The sequence below is a fragment of the Myripristis murdjan genome, chromosome 23 (assembly GCF_902150065.1).
Source record: "Myripristis murdjan chromosome 23, fMyrMur1.1, whole genome shotgun sequence".
Lineage (NCBI taxonomy): Eukaryota > Metazoa > Chordata > Actinopteri > Holocentriformes > Holocentridae > Myripristis > Myripristis murdjan.
Window position 1 is genome coordinate 14,323,560 of NC_044002.1, and position 12,015 is coordinate 14,335,574.

The following is a 12,015-nucleotide window of genomic DNA, read 5'->3' on the forward strand; positions in this document are numbered from 1 at the left end:
ACGCACGCACGCACGCACGCACGCACGCACGCACGCACGCACGCACGCACGCACGCACACGCATGCATGGACAGCTGCTCATACACACAGGCATGGAAAAGTGACCCTTTTTCCAGAGTTCTTGTTGCTATTCTTGTGGGCTTGTTTGGACCCAAGAGAATGGCAGGAGGAGATTTCACACAGGCATACTGTAGGGGAACACACACATACACACATGCTTTGATTTTGTTTTTCGGTAAGCTATCAGTCCTTTAACTTGTCTTTCTGTCATGGGCTAAGAGATTTTTTTGCGAGTTCACCACCTCTGGTCTCACCTGGACAAGTGAAAGTGTCATTTTCTTCTGCTGCACTTTTTCCTCAGTGTCCCTTTCCCCCCTCTGCTGCTCTGCAGAGCTCGACTGGTTTCAATTAGGCTCTCAGGGGTGTGTGAGGGTGCTCTCTCTCTCCCTCTCTCTCTATTTGTCACTCTCTCTCTCGCTCTCCCATGGGTTTTGAGTTTATGATCGGAGCTCCCTCTCTATTTCTTTGCTTCTCGTCCCACTAACTTGATGGTGGGGCAGTTACATGCTGATTATCCAGAGAGCTTAGGGTGTGCACGCGCACTTATGCACACACACACACACACACACACACACACACACACACACACACACACATGCACGCACACATGCACTCACAGGGAACTTGGCCCAAAAGAAACAAAGTCAGGTCAGCTTACCGGGAGGCTTGCTGGCAGAGGAAATTAAAAAAAATCACCTAAGCTCGCTCTCTCTCTCTCTCTCTCTCTCTCTCTCTCTCTCTCTCTCTCTCTCTCTCTCTCTCTCTCTCTCTCTCTCTATTCCTTGTTTCTGTAATAGATTGCTTGACTAATTTACTTACGATGGAGTAACTCATTAATGTCTGCTCCCTCTCTCTGTCTCCATTTCTTTCTCTTCCTGTGAGCACCTAAGGAGAAAAAGCTGTCTCACTCTCATTGTTTTTCTTGCTTTCCCTCTCTCTTGTTCTTGGTTCTCTCTTTCTATCCGGCTCTCTCCCCATACAGACTAGTCCTTGTATTCTGAATTATTTCCTCTGGAGGCTTGTATTCTTTCCATCCCTGGTGCCCTGTCCAGTGTTATTGGAGCATTGAGAGCCTCTGTGTGCAGCCAGCAAAGGTAGCAACCATGCAGCTTCAAGGCTTTGTGGGTGAAAGGCCGCTTGCTGGTGCAGGACTCTAAGAAAGCAGGTACAAGACAAGCTTTCAAAAGCGTAGGATTGAGCATAAAATGCCCTTAGTAGATGTAGATGTGTCGCTGGTGCAGTATTTTTCTCCATGTTTTCAAGTGGTTTGTGTGTTTCTTCTTGTCACATGCAAACAGAACAATAAAGGTCCCTAGTGGAAATGATTTATTTTCTTTAAATGCCTCAAAGTTGCCTCAAAAAACTACAACAACAGTTATTTGAGGAACCAGAAATGTTTCTTCAGAAAGCTTGAACAACAAAAACAAGTTTTCTAAAGAACCATGTAGTTACTGGTGGGCCCCAGTTGATCCTGTGGTACTGAAGACGTTTCTGTGGTGAAACCAGTCTGTCTCCCTCTACCAGGAAGTTTCCCGATTTGGGATGGAGAATGGGGTCCCATGCAAGTTCAACCACAGTGACTTCAGTCCGGTCTTCTGCTCTCGCTTCCCTATTCCCGTCTCTCTCTCTCGCTTTGTCTCTGTATTGAATGCCAAATGTGTTTGAAACACCTACATGATAAATGGAAAACATGGAAAATTTGTGAGCAGTTCAGTCAGTCTTAATCTCAGTCACTCTCTCTCTCTCTGGTCTCTCTTGCCACCCCTTTCCTCACTGTAGGTGGTATGTAATGATGTTAGATGCCAACCTGTCTGTGTCTCCTCCGGTCCGCATGAGCCAGATGAGGCATACAAGACCACAGACAGCTCACAAAATACACATGCACGCACACACACATGCACACACACACACACACACACACACACACACACACACACACACACACACACACACACACACACACACACACACACATCTTTATATGCTGATACTGTACATGAATAAAGTATAATTTATCTGCAGTTGTTCATGGTCAAACTCGCTCTCAAAGCAAAAGTTGCACATTTTGAAGTGTGTTGGCCGAAGTGGTAAAAAAAAACCCAAAACAAAACAAAAAACAACAACAACAACAACAACAAAAAAAAACGATTCCTCTGTTTTCACACATGAGCCAGATTTGTTAACTTTTGGTGACAAAATCCACACACAAACCCCTTCATTTAACACTGGCTGCACCATGTGCTCATTTAGAAGGCACTGGCTGGCAATATCATTGGCTCAAGGCATCTGAAGTGGAAACCAGTTAACACACAGTTCTCCAGGTGGAAACACTACAGGTCAAATTGTTCATACACCAATCAGAATCTCAGGATTTCCTTAGTGGCATAATGTGTATCAACTAGACCAGAGGGAGTGAGCACAACCAGAGGAGCCACACTGTCATCATTTGGGACAATGTGCCTTTCCACCGACATGTTCACTACAACAACTCAAAGTTCAACAACATCCTTCTCCTTGCATATTCTCCATTGCTAAACAGAGAATGCGGCATGGTGGTGGAAGGTTTGAGACCAAACCTTTACATCTGTGTTCACCACCTGCTTGTGATATTATGACTGAAATTTGCCAGGGGTGGATTTCAGGTCTTTACAGCAGTATTTCGAATTGATCTCACCAGTGTGTAATGGCTATTCTGTAGGGTGTGTATTGGATGGCTCTTTGTGATGTGTGAAGGCAGAGTTTTGGTTTAGATAGCAGATTACACAGGTTTGAGTGGAGAGTTTGACATGGAGCTTTGAAGTTTGTGAAGATGACTTTGCAGTTTTGCAATGGTGTTTAGAGTTTTGAGAAATGGAGTGTAATTTACAGAAATGTGTCTTGGCAATCAAGAAAAACCATCAATTTTAGGAATTAAGACCTTATCTGCACCATTGCATGAAATAGAAAATAACTGCATCATTTTGTACACATTTCCATGCAATTCGGCAGGACATATTTAGTATCTTTGGAAACCTTGGAATCTCCCCTGGAACTAAAAATGAAGTATGGAGGGTTTGAACAAAGCAGAATGTATTTTTAATTGCAAACATGCAGACAGCACTGTTGGAGATTGGTAAATTTTAATGCAAATTACACAATGTTATAATCATGATTGTAAGTGTTTGAAAATGTTAATGTTAAAATGTTAATCTTAGGCCATGAGCTGCCTCTTCACACTATCTGAAGGCTCTTCCTGCACCGTTAGCCAAAAGCAAGCTTCACACACACAAACACTACAGACTAAGCAGTTATTCAAGGCTTTGTTTTGATTCAGCTCATACTTGAGTATTTAATGTTCCCTACACGTCCATAGACTAACTCAGTAAATTGTTTTGATTTGCAAAGCCATTACAGTGATTTGCAACACAACGGTACACATTACCAAATAATGATTTTTCCATTTGCACAACAATACTAGAGTAATTTTCCGCTGAGTGTACGCTGATAACTGAATCTTTACCACAAATGGTGATGTAAGAGTGCTTGATTTTCATATTTTTAGTGTTATGAGCACAATTCACTATGAAAAGTTTAAAGGCCGTGCTGTGTGATGTAATCCTTCGGGTTACGTTGGTCTACTTTTTACAAATGTGGTCTCTGAAAAAAAAAACACCTATTGAGGTAGAAACGTGAAAGTATTAAGTATTGTGCCAGGAATGTGAAAATAAAATGTCTAACAACTACTGTCGTATAAAAACAAAACGATATTGCCATTAACACAGTGACCCTGAGGCAAATAAACTTCTCTTGTTTGCATGGAGTGATTTCACCAGACTGTGAACAAACTGATAAAAATGTCAGCCAACTCTGACACTACATAAATTGCAAAAGGATAAAATATGACTAATGAGACAATCTCTATGATGTATTGAAGTAACAGGACGGGATCAGCACCCCTGTGACCCCTACTAGTCGTGACTGAGAATAAATAATCTTTCTGAAATGATGAAACTGAATATATTAAAATGTCAGATAATAATAGAGGCACTGGTGTTTAAGAATGCAGAAGAATTATGCATGCAAAACATCAATGTGTGTGTGTGTGTGTGTGTAAGAGAAAGGAAGAGAGAGTGAGGGAGAGAGAGAGAGAGAGAGAGCGCTGAAGAGGGAGGATTTGTTCTTCACATAAACCGAGCTGTTTGCAGAGTGCCTTCAGCATAGCACCTCATTAGTACACTGAAAGGTATCATTTACAGCATTACCAGTGCTCTGTGTGTGTGTGTGTGTGTGTGTGTGTGTGTGTGTATGTGTGTGTGTGCATAGTGTAAGTGAGGCAGGTGAGGTGTAAGGGAGAGTGAAATAGGAGATGGCATGCTTGAACGAGAGAGATTCATCAAAATGATTTATTTTGCAGGCCAAAGTGTCATGGTGTTCTTGGAAAAATGATAATGTCCATGTCTTATTTTTGTGACTGATAACTCCCTACCTTAAAAACGTACTCAGCTCATCCTTATTTCCGGTGATTGATCATTGGGCCCCAACCCTGGTTGTCATACACAGGCTGGACAAAACACCCACTTGCATTTCTTGAAAGAGGCCTCAGATTCCTCCCACATTATTCTTCCATGGGCCAGAAGAGGAAGTAAGTTGCCACAACATCTCATATCCAGACAAAACTGTATTCAGGTTGAGGGCAGATGAAATGTCAGGAAAAACAAAACAGTCTCCATAGAATTTACAGAAATGCCCCCCTAAGGAAATATTTATTTGACCCAAAATACCGACAGCCTTCTGCAGGATGTTTAAGGACACTGGTACACAGTTTTACCACAAGACTGGGTTGGGTTGGCATAGCCTGGTTGCACTGGGCAATAAAGCCAGACAGGAAGGGCTAATTTGGGCTGGTATGGGCATGAGGTGAACCACCGGGCTGGGTTGGGCTTGAGTGGGTTTGTTATGGTCAGAGCTGGAATGCATTTTGGATATTGTAGGCTGAGCATGGCTGGAGTTTCCTATAAGGGCTGGATGGGACAGGACGTTCCTGCTAAACAGCTGTCTGTGGAAAAGAAGCTGGGCAGTTCAAATGTTGGTCGAAATGGTTTGGAGATGGTTCAGTGACTATACAGGGAAGTGAAGGGTAAAACGCCAAAACGCTTTTGAAGGAATAGTGGATTGAGTCAGCAGCCAGTTTTAATGGTGAAATGCACAAATGTGTACAGGTATATGGTATATAGAACCACAGCCACTGCATGCACAATCATTTAGAGCCACTTACACTTACACACAGTAAATTCAGGTGAAATGATTCGTCTCATTTAGTTTACAAAGAAGATGTAGATGGAGAGGAGACAAGTCAGAAGGATTTTTTAACTTTGAGAGGTGCAGAATGGGCACGATCTCAATGTCAGGCAAATATCCCGGTGCTATGTACTCAGGACCATGGTGCATTGGTGCACACACAACATGCCCGCCTCCTAGAAAAGGGTCCGCCAGTCAATGCACAGAAACAACGGCAAAAAATTAAATGGACTGAAAATAAAGAAAAACGAGCCCACTTTTAACTGCTAGAAGTTACCCTTGTGTTAGTATACCTCTCTCATCAAGCGCACAAGCATGCATCTAAGCAAACACACTCTTGCATTGGTATTTACAGATTCATATGAATAGACAGATGCAAGCACCCTGATACAAGACAGATACAGGATTGTGTGCAAGGACACCGTACACACTCAACGTAAAGCCGGCAGCAGGCGCAATCACACACACCCAAGCACGCAGAAAGCTGACGGCTGAAAAGTCAAACAACTCCTTTTGGGGTTGGAGTAACCGCTCACTAAAAGTCTATTGTTGCATACACACCCTGAGGTGATAAAAATAAATTGAACTTTAATGTTTTGCTTCGTTTGACAGGATTGATAGTTTGATGGTCAAAGAGCATTCACTGGACGGTAATGGATTCTCAGCTGTTTCTGTCTGTAGCTCACTAACATACCCGGTCTGTTATTCACAATGGAACAGCACCATCTGCATTGACAGGCTTGTTCCACTGTGTGAGAGACTGGAAGACACTGAGGGGGCCCTGCGGTTTGGTACAGTTGGACTGACTCAACGAGAACATGTGTGTTTGTGTGTGTGTGTGTGTGTGTGTATGTGCACACACTGCTTCTTGGCAGACTGTGTGACCTTGCCTATTGACTCTGATCACACAAGAGACCCATGACTCACTTATTTTACCATAAAAACGCATGCACACATGGACGCGCGCGCAGACGCACACACACACACATACACACATACACACATAAATGCACGCCCACACAGCGGGCACAAGTAGCTCTGTGGCAAAGAGCGGCACTTGCCATCATTATTGAGCCATACATGTTAATATTTCCAGTCATGGAGGTTTCATGTTTGCCAGTGATGGTAGTTTCACAGCTTGGCAGTGGAGGTTGAAACTCAGGAAGGCTGCAAGAAAGTGAGAAAGACACAAAGGCAGGAAGACAGAAAAAAGCAACTGGCTTGTGAAGCACGACCGCTTCCACACATGCTTTGCACCCTGATGGCTCAGCAGACTAAGACTACATGGAAGTGATTTTTTTTTTTTTTTTTTACCTTTATTTCCCTCTTACAAATAAAACTGCACCTCTATTTGTGTAGAAGTGGCCTGAGTTGCTCACCAAGTTATTGTGATATTGTGAGTTTGAAGCCATTTCATCATCATCATCTCTACTTCCTGCCTTTTTTTCCACTCTGCACTACATACTGTCTAAGAAAGAAGAGTCTACTGTACACAATCCATCTTGTCTTTGCAGTCCTGCTAACAATTTGTATCCGCACCGTCAGGGAACACTCCACTTTTTATTGTGATTGATCGTTTGATCCTGATTGTGAAATAATCTTTAAAAAAGCACATTTGTTACAGTTGCACAACAGTTTTTTTGACGGCAAGGCGGTGTGAGAAGTCTTGTCTAGTGCATGTTCACAGACGGATAGTGAAACATGTGTGAAATAGAGACAGACCAAAAGAGAAGCATTTCTGAAAGGAGGGGAGGGCGAGAGAACATCAGGGTTTACTTAGTGGAGGACGAAAAACATTCAGGGGGCAGCAAAGGAAGACAATAACACTATACCATGACCATGTTTTAACCCTTAAAATGTTCAGTATGTTAACATAAAACAAATGTCTCTCTTTCTCTTCCGCTGAACCCCCTTCCCTGCCTCCTCCTACCCCTCTTTCCCCACTTTCATCGTGCCCCCACTCGTCAACTCTAATTCCTTCAACATGTGCTGCCCCAAGCAGGTTGTCACTGTTTATTGTATTCAAGAATAAAATCATTCTTAATATGTGCATCTTTTGATCCTCTTTACCAGCCTTTATTCAGTCGCCCCCCACACTTAAATTTAAAATCACACTCTTTGTTCTCTCTCCCGCTCAACCTCCCCTCCTGTTTTTGTTTCACCTTCACAGGGCGGCTGTTTGGTGAAGTGAAGTCACTGTTTCATGTCTGTGACCTGTGCACTATTTGTCTTTCTGACCTATGCTCGTATTTCTTTACATGTGCAAAGGCACAATGTGATGACATTGGTGATGTCGTGATTTTCATGTTTTCACTTCAACTGACTGAAGTGAAAACATGCTCCTTTGCTCCTAAAATGTTACCTGACCCCTTCAAAGCCCATTGGATAACATCAGAAATGGATTGTTATCAAGCTGAGGAGGAAGATTTTTTTTTTTTTTTTTTTAGGTTTTGTTCAGACTGCAGGCAAATCTGGTTTATTTCTCAAATCCGATCATTAGTACTGACTGTCCTTTGTTGCTGAGAGTTGACATTTTGGAGACACAAGACAGCAACCATTTGTCACATCCATCGTGCTGCTGCTCTGGCTCTTGTGCTGACAGTAACTGTAGTAGATTCTAATGTTGGCCATTTATGAATCTACTGTTGCTGTCATAATAAAAAAAATCTTCAACAGCGTCAGCTAAATGGCTGAGTCTGTATGTGAATCAATTTGTATGAACTGAAGTGGTCAACAGGAGACTTTTTAAAATTCCTCTCTCTCTCTCTCTCTCCATGTCTTTCTCTTCTCAAACACACAGCTGTGACCTGCTTCCTGTGTCCTGTCACACCGCAAGTCTTCCAAGCCTGACCTGATTACAAAGAGGCCTGCTCTCTCCTCTCCTCTCCATTATGCATCTCTTCACCATCCTCCTCCTCTTGCTGCTTCTGCGGTCAGCTGAGCCCAGGCGAGGCCCGCGGTCGGGCTCCGGGGCTCTGGGACCGGACGCCAGGGGCCGAGTGCGGGGCAGAGGCAGGGCCGGGGTAGTGAGGCGCCAGATTCAGGAGTGTAAGGAGTACATGGAGGCCGGAGAGAAGTACCTGGACTGCCAGGACAGACAGCTGACCACCGTGATGCAAGACTGGCCCAAAGACATAAACCACCTGCTGCTGGCAAGAAATAAGATCCAGGTAATTAGAGGTAACCCGAGTGAAACACAGACTGACTATTTGGAGTCAGTTCCATGCTGCGGATGAACAGCAAAGAGGCAAGCCGAGGCAGACAAAAGACACACACCACCTGCTAGTGTCCAGAAACAATATACAAACAAATATCATTAACAAATTGCAAGGACAGCAAATATGGTCTCGTGAAACTGAAGAGAATGTCATAAAATAGTGTTTTTATTTCCGTGCTGCACGTTTCAAATCAATATCCTGAGATTTCGTGTCCCAAGCCTCTTTCCCTGACCCTAAACCCTTAAACGTGGTCAGTTTGTTGATACTATCAGCATCTGTGGACCATTTATTTGAAATCCAGATCAAAGAGAGAGAGAGAGAGAGAGTGTGTGTGTGTGTGTGTGTGTGTGCATGCGTGCGCCTGTATATGCAAGCGCACAGGATGTGTATGCCACAGGTGTTGAGAGGAGCAAAATGAAAGGCTATTAAAGTATCAAGATGGATGAAATGGAAAAATACCCTGAACAAATATGTGGAAAGAGATTGCAGCTACGCTTCCTTGAGGCTTTTCCTATCCAAATTCACAAAGCTGGGTGTTTTATTGAAAGAATTAATAAGGGAAGGAAGGATTTTTTTTTTTTTTTTTTCTGTGCCCACCTCAAGTTATTTGTCTCCAACCTCAAACTCCAACCTCTGCCAACACCAGTGTCCTACTCTGAGTGGCGGATTGTGCCTTTAAAAACTTCTCTCACAGGTCTCACAGGGTTCACTGGAAGGATTTAAAAATCCCAAAATCTTGGAGGCAAAGAGAAGGAATGAATGAACAACTAAATGAATCGATTAATTACATGGCAAGCTGACAAGTGAGTGAATAAATTAAGAAATTCAGTCAGAAATGTAAAGGAAAGAAAGAACCCAAGCAAGCTGGTGAGCAACCAACAATTTGGTTGATTTAGTTTCAACATTTTATGAACATAACCAAGGTTGACAGGAATTTGTCTGCATGCTCATGATAGACTCAAAAGAGATTAGGCACACATATTCTAACATTTTCTAACCTTACATTGAGTATGTGGCTTCTGACATATCACTGCTGGATCAGCCCATCAAAATGAAAAGTAACAATTCCTCGTGTACTTTTCAATAAATTGTGATATATTACCACAGCATAGAGGTGGGAATCAGTGGGTTAGTGGTGATACGATACTACTGTGATATTTTACCCACACGTTTCTCCAATATATGATATATTGTAAGATAATCAGCTATAATACATCATGATATCTGTCACTGAAGAAGGAAATAAAAAATCCTGGAAAGGGCAAAATAATTTTCCAATAAGCAGGAATCTGTTGTGTTTTTTTAGTGTTTGATATGCACAGCGACTGCAGGTAAAAATTTCAGTATACTGATATATATTATGGTTTGTTTTTGATAACATAAAACATCACTATAATTTCTGCACCAGAGAGGATACTAACTTTCTTAAATCTTTGTAAAATAACAACTAAAAGGTACAGCGACAGTTCATAGAAAAATATTGTCTGTGCATAAATCCACAAATACAAATATAATAATAAAGTACATTCCTGTTTCTCTCCTTAGGTGCTGAGGGACAACATGTTCTCCCAGTTCACCCAGCTGAAAAGCCTGGACCTGCAGCAGAACGACATCTCCATGGTGGAGGACGGGGCGTTCAGCGGCCTGTCCCAGCTCACCACCCTGCTCCTCCAGCACAACAGACTGAAAACAGCCACCGAGGAGGTCCTGCTCCCCATGCCCCGCCTCACCTACCTCCGTATCTATGACAACCCCTGGAGCTGCCACTGCCTGCTGGACAGCCTGATCAGGACCATTCAGGTGCCTAGCAACCGAAACCTGGGAAATTACGCCAAGTGCGCCGAGCCGCCTTCTCTCAGGGGCCAGAAGCTGAAGAAGGTGAGCGTGGAGTCGCTGTGCGCCGCCGACAACCAGGTGGACAGGAGGCCGGAGGAGGGACCAGGGAGGCAACCGAGGCCTCCGCCGTTCAAAGTGAAGCCAGACGCCACCTCCATGTGCCACACCTACATGTTCCCCAAACCTCTGCTGGACTGCAGCAGCAAAGGTGAGGGACAGTCGGGTTTTGTGCATGAGTGTGTTGTGCTGTGCTGTTGTGCTGTGCTGTGATGTTGTGTCTTGATTTTCCAAAAAAACAATGTAGACTCATACAAAAATAATCCCTCTCAATCATCACTTCTGAGCCACTAGAAGTGTGTGTTGGCGTGTGTGTCTGCAGAGACCAAGCCCTGCGCCTGCATTGTTTTGCTGAGTGTCAGCTCTTGTGCGTGTCAGCCTTTGGGCAGTGGATGTGTCACTCCCAACCAATAACAACATGCAGTGCCAGATTGATAGCATGACATCCAACAGGAAAGCTATGAAAATCACAGGCATGGGCTGGAGAAAAAAGAAAATGTAACGAGGTGAAATTCCAAGCAGACAAAGCTCGTTCCATGAGTTAATCTGGCGTTGGCTTTCACCAGGACGAGGATGAAGAGTGATGCGGAGCTGGCCCGTTTTCTAGGTGCCGGCGGGCCAAATTTTTTCTTTTCCCCTGGGACGGCAATGTTACATTTCAATTCTGTCTCCATCCAAGGAAATGGAAACTTGTTGCCGTCAGTTACCTTAGCCAGGGAAGACGGGCCAACTTTGAATGTTGTGTTTACAAACCGCAACGGCCAAAACCTACTCATTCTGCAAAGACCACACCTTGAACACATCTCTTTTTTTGTATGAAATCTCATGCTTCATTTCATTTTGTGTTGTGTTTTTTTGTGTGTGTGTCCTGTGGTGTCATATTCTTGTGTTGTGTTTTGTGTCGTATCTTTTTTGGTCTGTTTCATGCCTCATTTCATATTGTCTTGTTCTGTGTCATGCTGTCACAGTCAAACATTTCTCCACACAATACACAAACATCTATACTTTTTGTAGGTGTTTTTGGTCCAGACGACTGTCACTCCCCACACGGGCTGTTTACCTTCACAAAACCACTCCGACTACAAACAGAATCGGAAATGGAAACCAGAATGCTTCCGATACCAAAATCTCGTCTCTTGTCTTCTATATATTTCAACCTGTGTATAGAGATGTGTCATATTTTGTGCTTTGTTGTGTATTGCATTCTGTCATGGTTGTGTACTCTTTGTGTACTCTTGTGTCTTGTGTCTTGTTGCGTCACGTTACGTGTTGGGTTGTGTTGTGTCTCGTGTCACATGGTGGCACTTTTGTGTGTCTTTTTCGCATTTTGACGCCTCGTGTTGTGCTGCAACAGTTTATGCTTGTGTTGTGGACAGAAATTCTGCAAAGATAATATTCTTCCACAACGAAATGACAACAGTAGAAGCACAAACTCGGCACAGTTTATTCCCCTCTGTATCATGTGGAAAGGTTAGTGTGTCAGTTTAAGCAGCTAAACCTTTGGCTGAGGTTAGTTTAAAACAATTTGATTAATGTTTGTGGAGGAGTTTTTGTGCCCGGAGCGTAC

General features: G+C 43.3%; 1 protein-coding gene across 1 annotated transcript in view; it reads left to right on the forward strand.

The window, feature by feature from the left end:
* The window catches only part of lrrc17 (leucine rich repeat containing 17), a 30,713-nt gene that overhangs the window by 3,108 nt on the left and 15,590 nt on the right, over positions 1–12,015 (forward strand). Inside the window, exons 2-3 of the mRNA XM_030045384.1 lie at positions 8,138–8,507; positions 10,101–10,599. Of these exons, the coding sequence (XP_029901244.1) occupies positions 8,229–8,507; positions 10,101–10,599 (778 nt within the window). The 5' untranslated portion in view covers positions 8,138–8,228. The remainder of the gene's footprint in view (positions 1–8,137; positions 8,508–10,100; positions 10,600–12,015) is intronic.